Below are 25,129 nucleotides of genomic sequence, written 5' to 3' on the forward strand. Positions count from 1 at the left end.
ACACAGCTCTAAATGCTCCGCTTATATAAGCAAGACAAACTTTTTTATTTTTCATCGAAAGCTGATGAATCTTTTTTATATTTTTATTTTTAATAAGCTCCTACTTCTCCGTGAGCTCTGTGCTGGGAGTTATAAACCTGCAAATGACACTGGAAAAGCGACGAGCCTCGAAAGTGAATTAGACTGGGATTAGCGTCCAAAACAGCTGATGCCACAGATCATGTTCATACGTGCACCTTTAAGGATTCGCGATGAGCTCAGAGAAACTCTCCTTGCGGTCACAAACTCTAAACATACTATGAGCATAACAACAAAGGATGACACAATGAAGTAAGTAAAGTATAAGCAAACCCTAATATGAAGTGATGGGGAGGTAATTGTTCATTTGCTACAAAACAAAGTGTCTCTACAAATGTCTTCATATCGGGGAAAAAAAAACTTTAATGCTCAAATTTCCACTTATTGGAGCTAATGCAGAAACACCAGCGGTGCAATGTAACTAACTACAATTTTGAGGTATTTTAAGTTTTTCCATTTAATATTTCCAACTGCTATTCCAGTAGTTATGTATAATTTATGCGAATAACCAACAAATAAATGACAAATTCTCATAGGTTTTAATAAGGCATTTTTGACATACAGGAGAAAATGTCCCAGACTTCAAAGTAAATCCACTTCTACCACATGCAACCTATCAATTTATGTAAGTATCTTAATGTACTTTCAGACGTGAGCACCAATTTTTGCTGAATCGTTTTGTTGTTCTACACAAGTTCTACACTTGCACTATTTCAAGTGTTACACTGTTGCACTCTTTGTTCCAGTTTGTGTTCATTTGGTTGTCTCTGTTTCACAACACAGTTTGTTTCAGAACACATTTAACTGCGTTCCTCCAGGGCAAGGGCAGACTCGCTGTTTTATTAGACAAACAAACTCTGGGAATTAGTGTAGTGAAAAATACACCCACGTCACACAAAATGAGACCCTGAAATTCACAAACTATAAGATTAACTGAAGTTCTCAACACAGAGAAATCACAGTGTAATAAGGGTGAAACCCAAGCTTGTGCCTACAGTGCACCAAAGCAGTGGCTTGTTAAGAAAACAGGACTCACAAATGATTGAATCTGCTGGAATAACATTTTTAATAATAATTTTAAAACTACTATGACAAGATTTCATATGTTACTGATGAGGTTTTTTATCATTGCTTTTTGAAGAAAAGTTAAGTCTTAGGCAAGAAGTCAAAGTCAACGACTTCACAAATACAGTGCACAGGTACATGTACAGTGTGAGAACATAATTTTTAAAAATGCTGTTTTCCCTTCAGTCAGGCGAAACACACAACCCTGCATTTTCATTTTCAGATTCTCAACCAATCAGTGGTGGTTACTACAGTACATATGGTCTAATCAAGTAGTGCAAATCCTAACAGTCAGCAGGGTATTACCTCTAAAGCCTGCAGCCTCAAACACACAAGAAGTCAAGGTCACAAAGTTCTCTCCCTTGGCAGAGCACCAAACTCACTGCCAGGTCAACTGAAACATTAGGCTTTTTTAGCAAAGCAATGAAAAGAAATGTTACATGTTAAAAGCATCCTATACCCAAATCTATGAAGTATTCTCATGGGTTGTAAGTATGTATCCATATGTTTCTGAATATGTCTAATAAGTTCCATTGAAGGACATTTTCTAATTACCAACCTGTTATACAGTTGTTTGTTAAATACCTAAATGCAACCACAAAGGGGCACAGCCAGTGTCTTATTGTGCCATTCCAGAGTCTGGATGAATGCAGAGGGTTGTGGCAGGAAGGCCATCCGACATCAAACACGTGCCAAATTAAACATGTGAATCATGACTTCCACACCAGATCAGTTGCGGCCTGGGTTAACAACAACCACCAGCGGTGCTGCTGACCTACAGGGTACTGATGGAAATTGAGCTACTATTGGTCGAAGAAGGAGAGGAGGAAGGCGTGTTTGTAGGCAGAGACAGAAGGGGAAAACCAAGAGTGTAGGACTGACAGTAGGGAATTTGAATGTTGGGACTATGACAGGGAAGGCTAGAGAGTTCTTTGACAGGAAGGTGGATATACTGTGTGTCCAGGAGACCAGGTGGAAAGGTAGGAGGTTGGAAGCTTAGGGGCAGGGTTCAAGTCGTTTTACCATGGATTGGATGTGAAGGGAAATGGAGTAGGAGTTATCCTGAAAGAAGAGCTTGTGAGGAATGTTCTAGAGGTGAAAAGAGGATCAGACAGGTTGATGAGTCTGATTTGTACAGGGTGGCGAGGCAGAGTGATCGAGATGAGAAGGATGGAAATGTATTGACAGGTGCCAGGAGTGTGATGGGAGGGCACCCTGTATGAGAGCTGTAAGACCATGGTGAGGTGTTATGGAGGTGTGACAGAGGAGCTCAAGGTGCAGGTGGGTCTGCATCAAGGATCGGCTCTGAGCCCCTCTGGTGATGAACAGGCTGACAGATGGGGCTTAGACAGGAATCTCCACGGACTATGATGTTTGCAGAGGTGAGTGCAAGCAGGTTGGGACAGGTGGAGAAACACATCAGGACTTAACAGTAACACAGTGTAGTTACACATTCATACACCAGATGGCGACATAGCTTTGTCTGCACAGTTTCCCTGTTGCAACAAGAAAATATTATGGCATGAAGAGTTTAAGTACACCTGGGCTTAAAGTGGGTTTAAGCATACTAGAAACACAACATTGACAGCATCTGACATCATGTAGTAAGTTGTTTTCCTGCTAAAAATGGTTGTTCTCTGTTTCTGAAGGTACGTGACAACGATGGGAATCTAGTGTAGTGTGGGTTTTGAACCCTAAGCTTTCCTTATCCTGATGGGCCAGATGAGAACTGTGAACAGGCAAAGGGTTGCAGCTGCAGCGGCACCCCCGGTTACTGTCGCCATGACGTCACGATAAAACCATACACAGTCTGAGCAGCACGACTCTGAGCTGTCGACAACAAAACAAAGGGGAACAGTGTTTGTTAAAGGGACACAGGAAAAGAATTTGAGCTGCTGTGTTTTAGAGGTGAAAGGTCAAATGTGCACTAACTACCAAAAACAATATTTAAACTTTTATCACCTCTGCCTTTGCTTTATACACTCATTATGAATCCCTGTCACAGACTTTATGAAACCTAATGATGCGCTGTATATCTGCACAATGAAAAGAAGAAACAGTTGAAACAGTACCTTTAAAATGTGTTCTTGTTTCTTCTACAGCTGTGAATGTGAACTAATCGGGTTGTTTAGTAAGTTACTTTTTAATTAAAGTACTTTAAATAAAGTTTGTGATTTGAAGGTGTCATGTTGCTGCTGGTGAAACAAGCGTGGTGTAGATCCATATTTGGATCAGCTTTAGGGAATTTGATTGTATTCAAATGGTGGATGTGGATTTTTATGATGTAAATGTGAATAATTTGATTGAATCTTGTGACATCTACTGTATTTGTTGGATTTTTACCAACTTTCCTCTGAGTCCATCAGCCTTAAACACAGCTGTGTATTAATGCTGTAGAAATGTGTTTCATGTAGTTTCTGACAGCGGAGCTCTGTGGTTTTTGCTTTCGCCAGTAATCGTTAGTCATTTTATTGTAGGTTCTCTTCATCAGACATGATCAGCGCTTTTGTTTCTATAAGATAATATTGGTCCATATTCAGGAGTCACAAGCAGCAAAGTTTGGGAACCACTGCTTTAATGCACACTGTGAATATGTGGATAATAAAAATAACTGCTGTTTTATCCAGTGTACTGTTGAAGTATCTTTTGTATTCTCTCTCACACACACACTTACACACAGGGGAAGTGAAAGTGCTTCTGTGGTTGATGCGTATCTGTGGGAAATGTGTGGTTTTGGTGCCAGTTTCCGCTGAAATGTCATTTCCAGGTAAGTTAAAAAGCCAGCAGCGGGGAGCTGGGTGTCAGTCACACAGAGACTCACCTGCACGGTCGGATGCTCTGGATGACGATGACCCCGACTCCATTAGCCACCTTGTCTGTGAGGCTCATTGATCCGTAAACAAAGGCTCCACTTTGCTGTGGAGATCAAAGATTGTTACACCCACTGCAGCAAAGCAAATCTATAAAGAAAAACCTTCCGAGTTCTTCAGTGCATTTTTGTCTGTGAATGACAACAACAATCCGCCCTCTGTCTCCATTCACCCAACATTTTCATTCTTCTCTTACAATGGGAGTGAAGACAGACAGACATGATGTGTGCCAGCTGTAAAACGTGGTGCGATTCACACAGCTCCGCAAACCCTCCCCTTTAATTTGACAGCTGACAGCTTCACCAAAGCATCCTGATCCAGAGGCAAAGTGACTGGATTCGTAATGACTGACTGGACAGCTGATTCTGATGTGGCATTTTAAATAAAAGAGCTGCTGTTGGTCTCTGCATCGAGACAAAGTCTCTTTCTAACTTCTAGAAAGACATTAAAGACAGCAAAATAGAAATGTTTCGAAGTGGAAGTAGAAATGTTTCGGGAAACCAAGGTGGTATATACCTTTGTAATATCACAGTAAACTAATCCTATAAATACAAATTAAACTGGTTACAAGGAAGATGATTTGTACGATGGTTTCCCGAAACATTTCCACTATGGAAGACATGATTAAAAGCAAGGTTTATTAAGAACTGGCAACCTGTCCAGTCACCAAGAGAACGACGTGGGAAGGTCAGTACGGCCATTCTGTGTCAGTGTGGGTGTCATCTGTCTGTTGTTGGTTTAGATCCTGCTGGTCTGTGAGTAATTGCTTTGTATAGAAAATACGGTTCCTCCCGTAATGTACAGTTCTTCAAGCTGGATCGAATCATGTGTTTGTTTGGGACCATTTACACCCACAAATTGATGTTTGGGCCTTGTTTACAGCAACGTTTATGACTGATACAAAATCCGTGCTGTAGTGTGTCAGTTCTAGTTTCCCCCCCCCCAACACTTTAATTATTTACTTTGAGTTTTGTTGGACACAAGGTTTGTTGAGTTCAATTGAGTTTTTCAAAGTAACAGTGTTTTGGTTTTATTGTAATCAAAAAAATTTTATTCCTTCATTCATTTTCATTCATTCTGCAGATTCTCGGTAAATAGGGGCACACACCAAGTGAAGAAATACAGGGACTAACTTGGCATAAACAACCTCCACTGTTCTCTCAGGCGTTTTTGGTTCATCGTCTCAAACTTTTTTGTGACATTTTATAAAACCAACCCTGGCTGAAAATACACTGCATTGCTCTGAAGGAATGAAGGAAAATGTTGCAGTTGCCTGGTTTCAATGCCGCAGTTTTAAGCGTTTTTATAAACAACGATCTCTATGACACAGAGGAAAAATAAACTGTACAGCAGACTTTGGGTGCACAAGGTTTGGGTCTCTTCGTGGGATTTCTTGAGAACAGTTCTTATTGTTTAAACTATAGCCCTCCCTCCACCTACCGTCTGCTCCCCGATGAGCTTTGCCGTCATGGACAGAGACATGACGAGGATTGTAGCTGAACCAGCTCCCAGCAGCACGGCGGCTCCGTAGATGCTCTTAGTTCCCACGTGCTTGTCGAAAAACACCCAGGTGGCAAAGCTGAGCACCAACAACAGGCCAAGCAAGTAGGTAATCTGCCAACCAAGACATTTATGTCCTTTTCTTTCAAACGGGTAATTTATCATATACACAACAGACATAAGACAAAAACTGTAGATGTTGTTGCCACTGTGGTAACAGAAAACCTTATATCCTAATAAATGAACATACTGCATATAGTCATACAACTATTCATAAATCATTCATGCCTGTGTGCTGGAATTTCACGTTTATCAGTGGAAAAAACTGCAACTATCCTCCAGTCCACCTCCCAACAAAGTTTGCTGGTTAGTTGTTGACTCAAAAAGTTCCCACTTTGATATATGTACTAATGTTACTGAGATAAAGCAGAAAAAAGAAGTCTGAAACTAAACCAGGTGAAGAGCTGTGAAAACTGAGAGACTCACACTGATTCCTATGCACTCGCTGACTGGTTTCATGACCAGAGAGCTCCCAAAGCTGCTGATGTAAATCACCAGTGGTATGATGGCTATAAAATTCTGAGGAGTGAGACAGGAAGTGGAGGTTTATACATTTAAGTATTTTCCAACATAACAAGTCAGAGGGACTTACAGTAAGTATGAAGTGTGCGGCCTTACCTTTGGCAACATCAGTGAGTTGGTGAGGTAGATGGAGACATAGGTCTGAGATAAGTTGACTATCAGTCTGGTGCACATGTACAAAAAAGCAACCTGGTCCCAAAGCAAAACATAGAGAACAGGATTAAAAACCCTATCAATCGTTTTACATGTGTTGGGTCACTACAATGATTTGTAGTTGGTAGTTTAGGTGTTGTTAAAAGCGTGTGTGGCTAAACTCATTGCACAGCTTACAGAAATGTTGAAAGATTTTACCTGAGCCTCATCTTACTAGTCCAAACTAGTCATAGAAAGACAAAGTCAGGGGAGGGACCTCACACTTGGTAATCTTGGTAATTTTTCATTACTGTCATAATATAGTTTTAACTAAAAAGTAAAACAAATCATACACACTTTACTTCAGATTCTTTAAATACCTATATTCTGACCCCAGTATAGAGTTCATATCAGGATGAGTAGAGTCGACTCTGAAGTTTGGTTTAGTTCATTTTGACGGGAAACATGTAAACGTGTAAATGCACTTTTAGGTAGATGAAAGTTGGTGGAGGGTTTGATGGGAAGATGACAAATGAAGCAGAGAAGCCTGGAGACATGTAGAAATAACTTAGCTTAACTCTAAACATGTATTTCTCGACTCTCGTCTTCATTCTTTATGAGGATCAAGGTCCACATACTGGATTAAGTTTTTTTTACACTATGGTCACACCTGCTCCTCTCTCTCACTTACTTTCCTATTAAGGTGGTAAAGGGCTTATGTGTTTTTTATATTTTTAAGTTTCGTTTTTCAGTTCATTTTCTGCCACACACTCTGAGCTCACATCTGTCCCATATTAAATTAACACTATATCTCAAGTGTGATTCAAAGAAAAAAACATATTTGATAAAAGACAATCTGTACAAGCATCACATGCAAGTTGCAGCTGCTTTTTCTGCTTTCAATAGTCAGTTCTTTGGACATTTCACTACTGAAGTTTGACATTAAACCATAACCACAGTCACATTAATTCTGCATTCGGTGGGAAATTCCTCAGTACAAATTCAGGAGTCACCTGGTAGAATGAGGGCTCCTTTAGCCAGTGCTTCCAGTGAAAGACTGGCCTGTGTAAAAGTTCCTGAGTTGGGGAAGGAGAGATCTGCTCATTCTCTCTCTCCGACGCTGGGGCATCCTCTTTTGTACCAACATGAAATATAAGTGAGAACACTGCCCCGGTGCTGATGATGATGAGGGCCAGAGTCTGTGGACAGAGAGAGAGCTCAGGCGAAGCTGGGATTTTGGCAAAGAGATCATATTTCTCTGGCACCTCTCTTCTCACCCTGAACAGAGGGATGTCCACCTGACCCAGGTTGTCTGTGACGGAGGGGTCCACATTTTGCTGAGCCTGGAAGTGGAACAGCAGCCAGGCCACGGTGTACACAGTGAGGTTGGCCACCACAGTGAACGCATACCTAAACAAGCAGGAATATAGTATGAGCACAGCACTCAAAAACAGGAACTTGTTGTTTAATAATAGCTTTAAAGCAAACATCACAGGAGACTCGAGGATGTTTGTGCTTCAGGACTTTACAGCAAATATCTACTTCCTCTTTCTGTGACACATGAGTGCTTCTGCAGCGTTTTCACCAGGAAGTTGTCCTCCGTTTCTGGCTTATTGTTTAATTTTCACTGAAATACCTCTGTTGCAAATCTGATGTTGTCACAAGCAGAGCAAAAAAACAAACACTCCAACATTTGTTTAAGTGCATTATGGGAAATATGACATCTAATAGACAGTGGGAGTGAACTGCAGGTTGTAGAGGAGGCAAAACAAGCACAGAGAGAAAAGCCACCATCCAATCACAGTGGTGATGGTGGAGCCGCCATGTGAGACACAGGCCTGGAGAAACTTGGGGTTTAGTGTCTTGCCCAAGGATTAGCTGAGGATCGAACCGCTGCTCCTGCAACGGGTGGACGACACTTGGTTATGTGAAAAGCAGCCATTAAAGGCTTATCTGCTACGTCTCAGGATGACCCCTCTCTCACCTTAGATTCTTAAGGATTTTTATGAGAAACATATCAGAAACAAAAATGGATGGATGGAGAATCGCAAACTTGTCTATGAGCAGTACAAGCACCAGAGCAAGTCCATTTTCCTCTGGGTATCTACTCCATTGTTCCGCCAGAGAAACATGAGGAAAATAAAATGATCAGTCGAAAAGCAATCGCACCAGCATGGCTTCTTCTGTGCTCATGAGAACAGATTGGAAATATGAGTGTCTACGCTCCACAACAGTCAAATTCTGCATCAGTTTCTTGAAAAGAAGTTCCCCAGGGTCCGAGAGAAAGGTCAAGTTAAGAGGAGTCAGAATTCAGCAAAGACATTTTCACATCTGCAGTGTAGACCACTAAAGGAATAATTCGCTCTTTAAAATATAATTTCATAAAAATGTGCATCTAAGTTTGCAGCTTTTACATTTCTACTTTGGGAAAAAGCAAAATGAGATGGAGATGGTTAAATCTATAGTATTAAGGTCGACTTTAGGGATGTTTTAAAATATGTATCTGGTGATCAAAGCTGTTTAACTGTGGTCAAATTTTAAAAAGTGATTATTTGCATTGTACTTCTTCCCTGGTCAGTGAGTCCCGCAGGTCATCCCCCCCCCACACCTGTACGCAGTGAGCTCCACCTTGGCGCTCTCACTGGACACCAGCTCTGGGATCAGGGAGAGATGTGAGATCTGCGTGGCTGCCCAACCAAACTGGAAGACGATGATGAAGGGGGAGAAGTAAAAGACCTGAACCCACCAAGGAGTGCTGTCAGGGCACGCCAGGCAGGGGTTGAAAATGAAGGGGAAAGACACGAGAACACAAATGGTTCCTGGAAAACAGAGGAAATGTTTGCAAATAAAAAACCCCCCAAAAACATAGATTTGGAAAGATGTGTTTTACCATCACTGTCATGTGGCCTTTACATAAATACAGTAAAAATAAGTACAAAGTTGAGTCACTTAATGGGAATAATAGCATTTTATACATACGCACAACAACTCAGAGGGGAATTTGTTCTTTAACCCAGCGTATTTATTTAACATCAATGGGTACTTTGATTTTAGCCTCTAAAACTTTGATCGTCTTATAAACTATTGTATCATGCGCTGTTCACCCACACAGCTGTCAGGAGTTAGGAGACTTATTAGAGCTACTCAGGGTGCAGTTTAAAACACTGGGATCTACATCAATGTGAACCAAAAGAATTACAAAGCTGCAAGGAGCCACTTGCCCTGGTAACTTGAATCTTGTTGCACAAGTCTGTGGGTTTATGAAATATAAAAATACCAACTGCGGAAACTGTGAGGTCTCCATTCTTCAATGCTCAGATGGTTCATTTTGCTTTTACTGGAGTGGAGGGCTAACAGCTGGACTTCAACTAAGAATTTCTACAGAGTGGCAAAGTTTTTCAACAGCAAAGGAGTCTAGTACACAGTTGACATAAGCTATGATGTATGATGAAGATAACTACATGTAAACATGGGCTTTGTGTCACTTTCTGCAAATAACTTAATAAAACCCACACATAAAACTATTATCATATTATCAATCAAATCCCTCAGTTCCAGAGATCAAATATAAGCTCTTAAGTATTTAGTAACATTTTGAGCTGTATTTACAGCACAGTATGTGGCTAACAAACAAAACTTGTTGCATGCTTGTGACAGAGAAGCAGCACAGACTTTGTGCTTAGACAATAATGCATCGATAATAATCAAATAATATCAAAATAGAAAGGGCCCAAAGCCCAAATTATTACTTGCATAAAATGTCATTCTAGTACTGAAATTGTTAAATCGTACATTTATTTGCCATTTTGAACACTGAAAAAATCTTCATCCATCTTGCGATCTTATATTGAGGAGCCCTGTTTCTAAATCTAGTTTTGTTTTAGTCTGAATTTGGTGCATCTATTCCAACGTTGTGCTTTTTCACATAGAAATCCTCATATAATGTATTATTCCATTATGCATCAATTATTATTGCACAAATTGTGTATAAATTAACATAACATGTAATTATGTAATAAACATAACAATGCCCATCATCCAAAGCCAAACTTGACATCAATAATTATGTTTTGTCTGGCAGTCAGAATATTTAGTTCATTGTCATAGAAAACTGGAACATGTTCATATCAGCATTCATATGTCAGCAGATATTTTTTCAGACACTTTCACTAAAAATATAAAGCTATTAAATCTAGTATTTCATTGACTAAATTATTAAAATGTGTGGATCAGAAAGGAAACTATAATACACTGGGGGCCATTTATCAATCCCCCCCCATTTTGTTCCAGGACTCATTCACCCTCGTTAAGCCACTTCAGTACTCACCCAGCAGGTGCCAGGTTTTTCTCTTGCCATACCTCCGCAAACCTGGCGCCCTGTCGGAATCGTACCCAATCAGCGGTGTACAGACTCCGTCCGCTATTTGACCAATCAGCAGCATCACACCTGCGAAGGTGCTCTGGAATCCGAGCACGGAGTGGAGGTAAACCAGCAGGTAGGTGAACCACATGGAGGCGCACAGGTCGTTAAGAAAATGTCCCGCTGCGTAACACACGCGCCTGCCGACCGATAAAGAGCGATCAGGGGGCACAAACTCCTCCATGACTGATTCTGACTCCTGCGATAAAACTTCCTTTTATTCACAATTAAAGCTCTGTCATTGTCATATTTACAAGTACAAGATGCGGTTTGTTACATCAACAGACGTTGAACAAAAACCAAGTTCAGCCCTGGTCCCCAAATAATAAACCAGATATTAATGGATTATCCTAAGCTTGGTATACCCGCGCTGGTCAGCTGAAGCGGTTTAGCTTTCAGTGGAATAATTTACTGTACCAACAAAAGCTCATCTGAGCTTTCAGCGCCATTTAGGATACGCCAAAGATTTTACGCGTGAAAGTGCCCCGGTGTCTTTTTGTTTTTTTATATCACGTAGTATAAATGTATAAACTATATAGGTATAAACGAGATGAACAGCACAGCCGTGGGTATGAGTGACTTACAAAACTGTTACCATGTACATTTGGTTCGTCCTTCGGCTCTTCACATGGGGAGCGATTCAAACACATTTATAAAAAACAAGTAATCCCCCCCCCCCCAAACATGAATTAGTCCTGTAGAAAGTTGAGAAATTAAAATGTGAGTTTGATTTAAAAAAAACAAAAAAGGTGAAGTCAAAATGGATCAGTCTTATTTCCTAATGTATTATTGTTTGTGTTTACTACTCAGTTACAAACTTCCTGTGGAGTCTCACGGGACCTGAAACTATCTAAGGAAATGTTAAAGACAGTATAATTTGCTGCATTACTGACATGTAGGTCGCATAACTTTGGAATTTAAACCTTATTAAGGCCTAGAATGTCCAATTTACAGGTCGACCTGCTGCACTGCATTCAACCTCACATTTAAGAATATGTCAAAAAGTGAATCCAATATTCATTAAATAAATTAAGCCCAAACGTACTAGTTGGTCACTTGATGTTTGTAGAAATAATTACACTACCACATTTCAGAGGGCAGTTTACCAAGGCCCAACTATAAACTGAAGTAGAGAGGCTCTCTGGGAGGTTAAAGCTGCCACGTCTCTTATCAACTACAAAAACAAACTTTGCAGTATGTGGGGAAAATAGAAACAAACAAAATGCATTATTAAAAATTATTTTCAGCAAACCGTCAAATAATTAAGACATTTTTATACAATATTAAAGGTAAAATTATGCATTAAAGACATGAACTGCTGCAGCAAAGTGACAACTAGTGGGTAAAGACAGCAGTGGAAAGAGCTGTGACTCAAACGCTCGAGTCAGGGACCCGTGGATGCACAAACACAACCGGCTACGATGGCAGTAGCTTGGCTGCATTAGCAAGCGAATCTTGAAAGCAGCAGGATGCTGCACATTGAACATTAAGCCAGGTTATATTGGTTTCTGCTGCTTCAGTTTTGACTGCACTTTGATTTTACCCATTTCTTGTGATCTCCACAACTTTTTGGAATTGAAATGGAAAAACTGCTGAATTGCTCCCATTAAATATCCCATAATCTGATAACCTGCAAGATTTAGCGGCATTTTAAATGGGCTGGTTGCCAGACATACATCTGGGGGAAAAAAATAAAATAGTGAAAAAATAACATCAATCTGCAGTTATAGTTTTCAGCAGAGAGGAGCTCAATAGTTCAACAATAGTTCCAAACAATTTGGGTTATTGTCTGTTCGATCTCTTTGAGGAGGCACCACACACACAGAGTCCTGATTTCTCTCTGAACCAAATACACACTCTGTACAGAGTATGTCAATTTTTAAAGCAGCATGGAGGGAGAAAAGGCATACTGCTTGCAAATGAGAGCAATGGATGTGTACAGTCGTGACACATGTTCACTTACAACAGCCTCGAGATTTGCAGGAAAAACCACACACACACACACACACACACACACACACACACACACACACAGTAATCCAATGAGCATTTGGGACAGATTAGATAAAATGTCATTGCAGGACACTCACTTGAGCTTTAAACATTTTACTTAGAAAGGCACAAACTATGATTTCTTGGTAAATTATTTTGATGTAAGAAATAAAAACTGAAAGACATATCTTTTTTTTCCTCCCCATGTAAATTGACAACATTTTTCAGCCATAATTCAGATATAAGCATTGTGAACGACTCTTCCTAGATCAGTCTTTATTAAGTTGTTTTCTTAATTGTTAATTTCAAACCTAAAGTTTTCCACTGTAATTATTTTTTTCCAAAAGTGCAATAATAAGAGAGCTTAATATCTGTTTCTCTCAATCTTCCACAGTACCTGAGGCCAGTGACTGTGCTACAAAGTCCACGTTGACAGAAAAGAAAAGAAATAAAAATAAAGCCAGAGTGAGGAAAAGACTTGAACTTCAGTACACTACAACATAAAAATAAGTTTTCAATAGAGGGATTTGACTTGAAAACTGAGGATTCAATTACAAAAAGAGAAAACATAAAAATCCTGCAAGTTCTGTTTTATAGATGAAATGCTTTCTGTGTCGCTCAGATCTGTCGCTCAGATTTAACATCATCACCTTTTCCTCTTTACTTTGATCCCAAAACACACACCGAAGGAAGAAAAGAAAAACAAAAGGTTAAAGTTTCCTAAGGAGCAGATTTCATTCACTCGAACCACCTGAATGGTTCCCCCTGATCAACAGCTGACTGTTGGAACAATACACGTTCTTTATGGAATCTAGATACAACAACTGTCTCAAACAGTATCTTTTTTTGTCATATTCATGCCACAGTAATCAAGTTTTCACTGTTATAGCTTTTTTAGTTTTTTCAAGCCCCCTGTTGTAATGCAGGTACGTTTATTTTTCTTCGATAAAGGAATCAAGAGTCTGTTGTGAAGTCGATCGGACTGCAACATTCCTTTCTACTCGCCGGTAGCCAGGGAGCGCTGAGAACGAGAAAGAGAGAACGCGGGGAGAGGAGGTACAGAGTAGCAGGGGCGATGAGGTAAGAGGGATAAAGAGGTGAGGAGGGAGCTGGATAGAGACAAAGGATGGGGTTGGGTGTCTGTGTAGTTGTTTCCATTTAAAACTTGACAGTGACCACAATGTTTCAAGTTCTCTCCATTCACTTGTGCCTTTGGAGGGCTTTCCTCTTTCTCCTTTTAAAGAAACAACAGCACCTGCAAAATAACGGAAAAAAAAAAATCCATAATTACTGGTCTCGCAACACTGAACTTAAAGAAACTTATTAACTTTATCTCCAACAGTGCATCTAGTGGATCATTTCTCAATAGATAGCTACGATGTTTAAAATGTCTCCTTAAGATAAATAAGCGGTATTAGCAAAAATAAGTAATGTAGTGATTAAAGTGATAAATAGAGTGGATGTTCTGTACTTAGTTTAGCCATCTTCTATCAACAGTCCATGGACAGTTGTTTTAATATTATTTTAAAAAAAACATATAATAATGACGCCTTAATTAACAGCGTTGGTTTTAAATAATTCTTGTTCAAGATGTGTCATGTTATAATCAGTTTGCATTTGCAAAAATAAATTTCAATAAATCAATTCAGAACAAATTCGGTGCTGAAATCCAGCTGTATGAGTCACTGTGGCCTGGCAAGAAATCCCCTGGCACGAAACCAGTTATTAGATTTCCTTTTAAACTATAGACAAAACCAAATAGGCGGTTTCCTCCAGCTGTATGATAAGCTAAGTGGCTGCAGCTTCATAGTTATACAAATACAGTACAAGTATTTTCCCAGTTCAAGTTTAATATTTAATGCCTTCAGGACTTGAAGCTTCACAGTACAGCAATTAGAATATTCAGTATTCGGAACATGTAACTGGTTAAAAATAAGGTACAAACCATATGTACACTACACTTGCTATTCTGACATTTCATTCATATTATGCTGTTTTAAAGCTGGAGTCTTTAATACTTCTCAGCTAAAACAACGCTTTAAGTGATAAATTTACTTCCACGGGGACTCAACAACGTTTAATTTAGTTTTAAAAGTGCATGCGGATTTGACAAACCGGTCTTGACCAAACCCTACTGGAAACAAATTCGCTAGCGCGTACTTGGTTTCATCAGCCACTTCAACCTCGGTGGGAGCAGTGATAGGAGCATTGGAGTGTCCAGCTGTGGGATCGTCAGTGTTCAGTTCACCATTTGTGGAGCTCATCACCTGCACAGGCAGAAATATTGACATCAGGCTGCTCTCACACAAATACAAACATGCTTTGAACCCCTGACTGAAGGGTGAAGATAAAGATTCACATAAAAATGTTATCTTGATCGGCTTTCTCAGATAAGGAGAGCAGGTAAATGTGACCTGGAATGTCCCTACTCAAGCAACTTCATAGAAGTTTGGAGGATAGGTTCATATTTTCTCGTGTGAAATAAAAGACAAATGGTTCTCTTTCACATTGCTTAGGCATCGTATTGGTTTCAGATAAACTATGAAAATGTTTGCAAATATTGAGAACTGTTCATTTGCACCCTTTTACTTCCAGATAGTGCACTGTAACAAGAGGAATGACAACTAATACAACCTGTTTCCATGAACCTATTAGCATGTAAATACTGTTTTAAACAAGAAAAGGTGAACTTATCCTTTAAACGCTGCAGTTCTTATTGCCAACACTAGGTGACACATTTGTGTCAAATTTCCTGTAGGGCCCTCTGACTTCTGGTGCTCTAAACATAGCCTTTAGTTTTTTTATTTATATATGGAGTTTATATGGAATACAACAGAAAAGAATATAATACTCAAACATTACTCAACTAATTTAGAAAATTAAAAAAAATGCATTCTGCTTTTTTCTGCCTTTTCATTAGTTTTTGTGTCTGCTTTTTTTTTTTAAAAATGACTTACTAATCTGCATTTGATGGGTTGTGCATGACCATTGCTGCAAGATGACATGTCTGCAAGGTCCTACCTGTGTGTAGCCTACAGCAGATGAGGCAAATGAAGCAATGGGAGCAAACTGAATAGACAGAGCACCGACACAGCGAGTCAAATGCAGACACACAGAGAAAGTCAAGACAGAGCACCTGTCAGGTCAGGCAATGTGAAGCCTGTGTGTTTGTGTGTGTTTGCTTCATGCATTAGCCTTTGGAGCAGCAGTAGCAACAGCAGCAGCAGCAGCAGCAGTACCTGAACAGAGCCCCCCAGCCGCTCAGCTGTAAGGTGCGACCCCAGAGTCTCCTTATTGGTCACAGGAGTGGGCTGAGACTCACTTCCTTTGGGCTCAGGTGACTTGACGCAAAGAGCAAAAAGGGTTGACGCAGGTGGTCATGAAGTGGTGAGAAGGAGGAAGGGTGGGGAAAGAGTTGTTGTGGGGTGAAGGGTCGGGGGTGTGGATGAGGCAATGTGGTGGTTTTTGGAGGGTGACGGTAAAAGTGTGGAAAGAGGAGGGACAAAGAGGGGGAGTGAATTTTAAAAAAAGAAGAACAAAAACAAAAAAAAAATTATAGAAGACATCTCCCAAGCAGAAGCAGGCTTGTTAAGACAAACTATGTTAATAGAGGAGTAGAGGGGAGCATAATTTATGTGAAGCACAGGTCAACACACTAACAAAGTCATGCAAGAGTAAAAAAAAAAAAAAAACTGGCCTTGATCAACTTGGCCAGCATTAAATATTCAATACAACACAGACAACTATTTGTGGTACCAGATATTTGCATTATATGTCAGTAAGACTAGATGTAACATGTTTTTACAGTCATGCGGGTAATGCTCTGATAGTGGCAAGTTGCTGCCGAGCCAATCATTTTAAATGTAGAGCAGTAAAAAGAAGGCTAGAGTCCACAGTAATAAGTCAATCATAAAATCTAATCCACTCTCCCACTTTCAGAACACACTGACTCATCAAGAACAACAGCATGACTTGTAGTGTGATTTGTGACTATTGGAAAAATTTCACAGTTTTTATATAATACAACTACTAAATTATTACCCCATTTAAACAAACACCACAAGCCTTAGATGCATGCCAATAGAAAAAGAAATTAAAAACTCAAGTGTCCACTTTGTCGCACACTAAGCATATAGCTTGTCATCACTGGTGTGAACAATGCAATTAGCATTTTCAACTCATGCATGCAATGACTGGAGCTTAGAGTGGCAAGGTATGAGGGATAAATTGAAGCCAAAAATGGTGTATGTTTCACAGCTGGATCAGCAGTCTGTCTTGTGACTGTGTTTGCTAGTTAATGTTCTACTAAGTAATAACTCTTTGAAGTCTTATTAAAAGGAAAGGGTCGGAAGCAGTCATACTGTAGACAGGAACAGAAATGAAGAAGCAGAACCGAATGGCAGCCATTGTCTCCAGGAAGTTGCTTACAGTCAAGACAGAACAAGAGCAGCCTGGCAGAGGAACTTGAACAGTAGGGTTGGTAGACTTGTTGGTGGGTCAGTTGGTTTTGTAGATTGGGTGGTGGGTGTGATGTTTTTTGTGTAATGCTGTTGACCTCACCTGGTTTTTGGTCTGCTGTTGTGCTTTGTCTCTGCTGCTGGGCGGCAGGGGCGTGTCACTGGGGATAGGGCCTATCGGTGTGGGCTGCAAGATGCACAGGGATACAACCTCGGCATTAAAACAAAGCCAATTTAAAAGGAAATGCTAAGATTAAACTTATATTTTTATCTTTTTGTTTTAAATAAACAATGGCGCTAATTTCAAGAAAATATTATGATTGCAATATATGCAATATTAGTGTCTGTAAAAACAATCAGTTATGACCTAATGAGATTATTACACAGAGCAGTAGATCAACTTCAGCCACAAGTATTGATGGGCACAAGTAAAGCAGGGGGAAAACAGGGTGGGATCAGTAAGAGGCACTCACAAGTGACTTGCCGACCCAGTCATACTCATAGTCAAAGACATAGCCATTCCTGTCAAACAGATCAGTGAAGAGCTTCCTCAAGTAGTCATAATCAGGTTTTTCAAAGAAGTCCAACCTCCTCACATACCGCAGGTAGGTGGCCATCTCTTCTGTAGCAAAAGAGAACATAATGTCACATATGAGAAAACCAGAATTAATATATGGAACAAATTAAATAACACAGCAGACAAAAGAAACTGCTTAGTTCTACTGACCAGGAAAGCTTTCACAAAGCACTTCGATTGGTGTTGCTCGCTTTGTGTCCCCGATTTTCTGATACCTCTCCTTCAGAGTGTCTGCCTAGATGGGAAAGGGAGTCATGAGAGACACAAATTACTTAGGACACTCACATTTTGATTAATTGCATAAGTGCAAACAGTCTACATAAACAGGAGCAAAATTGTTTTTTTAAAGTGCACTTGAATTGTAGACGGATGCAATTCCTTTGGGTATTCATTCTGAATTCTGGACACACATGTACTTCACTGGAACCATGTGGTGGTGAATACAGCTTTTGTCTCCCATGGTACCCTAGACTTCCATCTTCAGAAAAATGACAGCCCCTGTCCATTTTCTAAATGCACTTTACCAGGGACCCAAAGGACCTGTAGTCTATAAGTTTGAAGCTTTGGCACTGTGCAGAAAAATCATAAATACTGTCAGGGTGTTGTGAGATTTGCTCGTAGCCTCAAATCACCTGAATGGTTCTCCAACGTCTCCTGGATGCTACATGACAGGGGATCATTATCTTGTGGAAGGGCCTGAGTTAAAGTCCTATCTCCTTGACACATGATGAATTTGAAGGGATATTTCTTGCCTGCTACAAACCAGAACTTTGGCACTACCATATCAAGGAATGGGCACAAACAGCACAGTAAGTACGGCTGCATGCTGATAAAAATGCTCACACTGCAAAACGTTCTCTGAACAAGTGATTTGATGCCGGTCTAATTGTTGTCTTTTGTTGTTTACAATGAATCTACCAATGTAAATGATTATTAGTAGATAAGAGCAGATATGAAACTTCCTTCCACTCATCAACTGTCTTCTTAACCAGCTGTTCCACACAAAAGTTACCTCAACCCGGTACCCTTACCGGTTGCATACTGTCGTATTTATTGATTGTATTACAGCTCAATGCAAGTTCTATATCTTGTAACTGTTCATTGTACTGTATATCGATGGTAACTGTCAAGTTGTGTGTTGGTGAGTTCTGGCCCGAGCCTGCCTTCATCCCCCACATTCATACATCCTGCACATTCATCTACCAAGTGCTTCCTCCCACATAACAAATGCTCAGATGAGATGTCTTGTCTTCCAGTCCATTCTATGTGCACCTTTGATACTGATTTAAAAAGCCCAGCAATATCTGCTATAACCTGCTGTCCTAGCAGCCCTGTTCACTTTTCTTTACGTGCATTAAGCTCTTTCTCAGCAAGCTTTTCAGATGTAAAACAAGTGTGGATATTGGTTTTCTTTTGCATGTGAATATTTCTGTAACAAAACATAAAATACTGAAAAAGAATATTACAGAAATTTACAGAAGATCTATTATAAATACCAATTTCTAACACGCTCAGGACACTGTATACAGTGTCAGTGGGCAGACCAGTCATATGCATGTACATAAGTAGAAAACCTTTGGTAGGAACTATATTTTAGGATCTTTCATAAGGACACAAAATGAGTTACATTATGCACAGTATTTGGATTTTAGTTGGAAGTGGATATACCCTTGATAATAGCAACACTAAACTTTGTTTCTGGAAGTTAACCATTCATCCATTAATTCATCTATTATCTTAACTGCTCATCTTTTACAGGGTCATGAGGGCCTATCCCAGCGGTCATTGGGGAAGAGGCAGGGAACACTGTGGACAGGTTGCCAGTTAACAGTTTGGTTTATAAATACTGAAACAATGACAAATTTAATCTTGTATCTGATAAGTTATCTTTGGACTCTGGTTTTCTCCCAGAGTACCCCGAGGAAACGCACGTAAGCATGGGGAGAACATGCAAACTCCACACAGACAGGCCACAGCCATCTGTGAATTAGAACCAGGGGCCTTGTAGATGTTAGGTAGGGTAGGTCGGCTCCACCGCTGTGCTGCCCTTGGAAGTTAACTAAAGCTATGCCAAGATATACATGGCCACTTGAAGAAGAATTTTGAAATGCCCAAAGATATCCCTTTAAAAAAAAAAAAAAAACTTGGCAGAGGAAACAACGCTGCTCTGTTTCACATTGCTTAAACCCTGTAATTTAGCTCTCATCATTCTACATTATTGCCATGGATATTTTTCTTTAATGCAACAGCAGCAATATACCAATCTTAGAGGAATGGATAATTTCTGCTTTTGAGATTAAGGGGTGCTCCTTAAGTCTTTCAGGTTCAATACATAAAACAGCAGAAAATCTGGAAATGCCACCTGTGCGAAGGGTTGGTGTTGTGAACACTGGGGTCTCCGTTAGTGGAAAATAAAGAGATACTGTACCGAGTTTTAGTAGGCAAAGCTACATCTCTGTGATGACAGTTACAACAATTACAGGTACCTGAAGTACATCAGTACACATCAATATGTAGATCAAATACACAACTGTACCTTCAGGCCCTGCCAAGGGAGGCTACCTCGAAGGAAGTACATGAACATGTGACCCAACGCCTCCAAATCATCCCTTCTGCTTTGCTCTGGAATTAACAGAACAAGAGAAAAGTTAGGTGAGCTATGAAAAACATTTATAACCATCTGGTAAGCATAACTGCCAAGTGGGAAATAAAAAATACAGTCAACTAAAGTTAAAATTAAGCATGTAGAGTATAAACGGCAATGATTTAACCCAAGAGCAGGGGTGGCCAATCATTTGCAATGAAAAAAGTAGTCTGAGAAGTCTGCAGGTTTTATTTCCCACCAAGCACTTGACCCACTGATTAGCACTCCTTCAAGTGGAGATGAAAACTAATCAGTAAAAGCATCTCCTTAGGAGATCAGTTGGACTTTAAATGTGCAGATTGTTGACTCTCTGCATCATGTGGTAAAACCCCTGACCACCCCTGCCATAGAAAATGAAGAGCCAGATCAAAAGTGACACTGCTGAACCTAATAAAATGTATTAGCTTACAAAGCTCTGTATCTGTGATATATTTGTAATAAAAAAAACAAAACAAAAAAACAACAACAGTACATTGTATGTTAATATAATGTAAATAACAAACCAAAGCTGACCTGTGCAAATTTTAAAGGCTAATGAAATGTAACGGCTCTTCCTCAGACTTTCTTACCCTTGCCCAAGTGTGTGTTGATGCTCATGTAGCGTGCCGTCCCAGTCAGACTCTTGTGCTCCCGGTAGGGGATGTGTTTTTTGGTCTCAGGGTCTATGTACTCTTTTGCCAGACCAAAGTCAATAATGTGGATTGTGTGCTGCCTCTTGCTTCCTGGCCTTCCAACCAGGAAATTTTCAGGCTTCACATCTCTGTATATCAGACTCTTGGTGTGGACATACTCCATTCGTGTTATCTAGATGAACAACAAACAATGACTATTTAGGGAATCTTAACCAATTAGCTATGTTGTGTTTAAGATAAAGTCTATTAAGTATAAGAGACAGATTAAAAGGTAAACCAGGATGATTTTATTTGAGACTACTCTAAAAAGTTTAGTAAACATGCTTTTATTACAATATTACCTTAAAGTATGTTTTACTTTAATTTAGATGACTTACAATTGTAAACATTAACTCAAAGCTTAATGCTGTCAAGACTGCAAAACTAATGTTAGAATGCATATAAACAATTTTTGGCTTGGGTATTAGCAGGTCACACAATACTACAGAATGCATACAGTTTCCGCGCTTCTTCAATTGAGAGGAAAAAGTATTCGAAGAGGCACAATGTTTTCTTTAAGGCTGAAAATCACAAAACCAGCTTATTCAAATTCCATTCTGCTGCTCGCCTTTTCCAGGGCTTACCAGCTGTATGGCTATCATGAGGACGGTCTTGAGGGAGAAGGTGCGATCACAGAGATCAAACAGGTCCTCTAGACTGGGCCCCAGCAGCTCCAGCACCATTGCATTGTATTTTCCGCAAGGACCAAAGTAGTACACCTGAGGGATTCCCTCTGTGGAGAGACACACAAATATAATCAATATTATGACTTACACAACATAAATTTCTATTTTATGGACACTTATATGTACAAAGTGGCATGTTTTTAAAGCTCAGAAATCAGTGGCTCTTGGAGTTGTTTAATATGAACACAAGGGGTCATAGGTTTATAAAAATGCACATGCACTAATACTTGATATACTTTCTACTTCAAAAACTAAGCCATATCAAGTATCAAACACTAAAATGTTTTATGACAGCATTGATGTTGCAACAGGACTAAGATGTCAAGGCCATTAATAACTGTGGTGCAAACATGTGGTTAGAGTGTTGTTCACAGTTCAAATTTGTGTTGCTGCATATTGCCATGTAATGCAATACTAGTATAATACTTAACTATAAGCATTATAACTTAATAATCTAAATGTAACTGGCAAACTAAAGTTATTTTCCTGGCAAACTAAAGTTATTTTGCTCACCAGGTCTGTTAGAAACAGACATTGCATAAGGATTCGCAGAAATGGTACTAATCTAAAAGGAAAGGTGATCTGCACAATGTCAACAACTGTACAGAGCCTTTGATACTAGAAACCCCCACACCCATTTCTTGGTTGTGTATGTGACTTTTGAAGAATGTGGATTTGCAGTATGTGCTATCTTCACATAGCAGTGTATTGACAGTGGGAAGCCTGGGGTGTGGCAAAATACTACAGTGTGTGTAACTGATGGAACACTGGATAAAAGGCACACAGACTAATGTTTGGGTATATAATTTGAAGGGGGAAAAAAATCATATGTAAATCACCAGGACAAATTAAAAGTTTTTTAAAATCAAAAGTTTACAGTGATCTATTGTTAAAAACAATACTGTTGTGTTAGACAAAAAAGTTCTGTTTGACAACAGTAATGTCAAGATCTCCCAATATATAAAACACTAAAATGCCCCCTCCGAACTAGAGATGGAAGCAGCTATCAGGTGAATTAGCAGCAGAGCTGGTGGACCATATAATGCAAATATGTTATTAGCTAATTACGCCGGATGCCCTTCCTGCCACAACCCTCACCCTTGGTGACTGGTTGGGGCCCCACCTTGTGGGGTGGTATTAACCGGAACCCACAGTGTTCTGTATCCAAACGCAATGGTCTACCACTGACTACTACACCCCCCCACCCTCCCGAGCCACCAGACCCCCAGGGAGCAGCGGTTATACAAACTGTAAGTCACCATTAAGGGCAGGCATTAACGACTTGTATTAGCACATTGTAAAGAATCTAAGACCACAACGTCTCTCAACAAAAGGACCTAATATTGTTAGACAGAATTTGATGATTTTTGAATGAAATTCAAGTTCTGCCGAAATTGGTCGCAAGCAGTGCTCCACTTGTAGATACTTCTGAACTGATTTCTACCATCAACATTATAGCTCATTTGCGTGATTCAGGGAGTTCGGGTTCAGGTAGCCACCCTGTTTCCTCTATATCATTTGGTAGAGCCAAAAGCAAGCCTAAACACAGCAGTTGAGTAAGGTGAATTAAGAGTAAATCTTGAGGGACTGAAACAAAAATTTAAATAAGAAGGAGCAAGCACGTATAACTTGTCTGAAATTAGTGTTCAGAATTGACACAGCTCTGTGTTCACTCATATTCAGCTTAATTTGGGTTTATATGTCAGCTGCTAGGCAGCAAGAGGGAAGTTTACAGCTGGATTTACCTAGGAGCGGCTATAGCTCAGTTGGTAAGGCAGATTTACCTGATTACCCCTCAGTATCAGTCCAACAGACCAAGACAAGTTGGCTATGTGCAAACACACACACACACACACACACCTGTCTGCACTTCAGTCTCTAAGATTTTCCTGGTGATGATGCTCAGTGACAGATGAGACAAAATATCACCGGGAAGGCTGACTAATCAAAGCTTGGCCCAAATCTAGGGGGCATTCAAAGCACAGTCATCACAAGAAGAGAGCACAGTGTATAAGAATCTTCTCCTGGTAGATATGACAATACATCCCAGGAGCACTAATCTGGAAATGGGAGGTGGAAAACTTTTTGGGGGTAATTTTAGTCTAAAGTTCAATATATTCTGTTGGATAACCAGCCAATAATTGTGCAGCACGGAATTTGGAGGAATGAAAAACAACAACCAGTTTTCCGTGGCAAAACTTTTTCTGTCCAACGGGAGACAGTAAGCACTTCAAAGGCAACAGAGTAAGAAGAAGAACAACAACAACCACCTTAATTGTCATTGAGCACAAATACATATAGTACATGCCTATGACAATGAAATTCTTTCTCTGGATTTAACCCATTCCCCGGGGGAACAATGATTTACATTTTTAATTTTTTTATTATTTTACCTAAACTAAAGAAAAAAAAAAACAAAAAACAAGACGAGTGCCTTCTCTGCTGTTTCCCAAACTCTGGCGCCAGCAGTTCTCGAGTTGCAAACGCAATTTAAGCTGTGGCCCTTTCCTTAGAGATGCCTACACATGTGAGGTTTGCCAATTAACAAGCTGGAGTAATGGCAGCGCAGAACCTGAAGACAACAGAATTATACCAAATAAAGATAGACATGGCTAAGATGGCAGCAGTAGACAATTACAGAATACAAAATACAATTACACAATACAACTAGTTGGAAGAAGAACTTGTGTAGCAGATAGCATCATGAATAATAAACAATTAAACAGTATAATACTAGTAGGAAGGTTATTACAAGCAGCAAAAGCAGACGATTATTAAGCACAATGAGAAGAGGAACAAAAGAATCAGTCACCAGAAGGTTTAGATTGGTCTTAATTTCTGACTGGGACACTGGATGATTTAATTTAATATCCTTCTGCCGGTTGCTCCAAGTATCAGGAGCAGAAAGCCTCCTTACACATCTCTGTCTGTATTCTAGGTACACACAGCAGATATGTGCATTGGGATCAAAAATTAGGCCTGGGCAATATACAAAAATTTATTTGAACAATTACAATTTTTAATTTTGAATATGAAAAATGCCTAAAGAGAAAGATCTAGATTGTTACTCGCTCTGTTGTCACTCAAAGGGTGGCAAATATAGCTCTCTGGAGTTTTGACAGTAAAATCAGCTGTCTCCCTTTTCTTGGAGATGCCATCACGTGTTTGACTTTGCTAGTCAACAGGTTGGAGTCATGGAAGCATTAGCAGATGAAAACAACAAAATAAATCCCAAGATATGTGATGACCTCACATCTCTGTAAAATGGAAATATCAGACATGTCAGTTCCGCTCTCTTTTGCCTTCCTTTGTGCGCAGTCTTCACATTTCAAAAATGTAAAATACCATCTCCATAGAAGCCAGAGTATTCTACTCTATTTATTAGCCACCTGTTAGCGGCCATGTGACAATGAGGTTTCTGCAACTGCACGATTGCATTCAGGGACATTACAGAA

The 25,129-nt window shown here is 39.8% G+C and overlaps 2 protein-coding genes and 1 long non-coding RNA gene across 7 annotated transcripts in view; 1 reads left to right on the forward strand and 2 right to left on the reverse strand.

The window, feature by feature from the left end:
• The first annotated feature begins 30 nt into the window (after positions 1-30).
• LOC137132319 (uncharacterized) lies at positions 31-3,765 on the forward strand. The gene is made up of 2 exons (XR_010915098.1): positions 31-330; positions 643-3,765. It is a non-coding gene; the product is annotated as an uncharacterized lncRNA (long non-coding RNA).
• On the reverse strand, positions 2,838-11,736 carry mfsd12b (major facilitator superfamily domain containing 12b). Its single transcript, XM_067514687.1, has 9 exons — positions 10,555-11,736; positions 8,836-9,046; positions 7,505-7,637; positions 7,241-7,426; positions 6,192-6,284; positions 6,000-6,092; positions 5,454-5,627; positions 3,965-4,059; positions 2,838-2,973 (listed from the first exon to the last, which is right to left on the reverse strand). Exons 1-9 carry the CDS (start codon positions 10,829-10,831, stop codon positions 2,838-2,840), a joined length of 1,398 nt encoding a protein of 465 aa, XP_067370788.1. The 5' UTR covers positions 10,832-11,736.
• A 1,001-nt stretch (positions 11,737-12,737) lies between these two features.
• The window catches only part of csnk1g2b (casein kinase 1, gamma 2b), a 35,746-nt gene continuing 23,354 nt past the window's right edge, over positions 12,738-25,129 (reverse strand). For 2 of the 5 annotated variants that reach the window (XM_067514670.1, XM_067514671.1), the window contains exons 4-12: positions 21,573-21,721; positions 20,887-21,121; positions 20,210-20,295; positions 17,824-17,908; positions 17,570-17,718; positions 17,200-17,283; positions 15,879-15,980; positions 14,800-14,906; positions 12,738-13,894 (exon numbers count right to left, since the gene is read on the reverse strand). In XM_067514670.1, the coding sequence (XP_067370771.1) occupies positions 13,840-13,894; positions 14,800-14,906; positions 15,879-15,980; positions 17,200-17,283; positions 17,570-17,718; positions 17,824-17,908; positions 20,210-20,295; positions 20,887-21,121; positions 21,573-21,721 (1,052 nt within the window). In that variant the 3' untranslated portion in view covers positions 12,738-13,839. The remainder of the gene's footprint in view (positions 13,895-14,799; positions 14,907-15,878; positions 15,981-17,199; positions 17,284-17,569; positions 17,719-17,823; positions 17,909-20,209; positions 20,296-20,886; positions 21,122-21,572; positions 21,722-25,129) is intronic. The other 3 variants (XM_067514672.1, XM_067514674.1, XM_067514673.1) reach the window with 3 other exon arrangements.

Source organism: Channa argus, chromosome 8 (assembly GCF_033026475.1).
Source record: "Channa argus isolate prfri chromosome 8, Channa argus male v1.0, whole genome shotgun sequence".
Lineage (NCBI taxonomy): Eukaryota > Metazoa > Chordata > Actinopteri > Anabantiformes > Channidae > Channa > Channa argus.

What these genes read in the sequence shown, in the direction of transcription:
- mfsd12b (XM_067514687.1), bottom strand. Translation starts at nt 10,831, where the DNA reads ATGGAGGAGTTTGTGCCCCCTGATCGCTCTTTATCGGTCGGCAGGCGC. An exon ending in AAAAACCTGGCACCTGCTGG is followed by an intron (nt 9,047 to 10,554) that starts GTGAGTACTGAA and finishes TCTGTTTTCCAG; the next exon opens with GAACCATTTGTGTTCTCGTG. An exon ending in AGGAGCCCTCATTCTACCAG is followed by an intron (nt 6,285 to 7,240) that starts GTGACTCCTGAA and finishes CTTTGGGACCAG; the next exon opens with GTTGCTTTTTTGTACATGTG.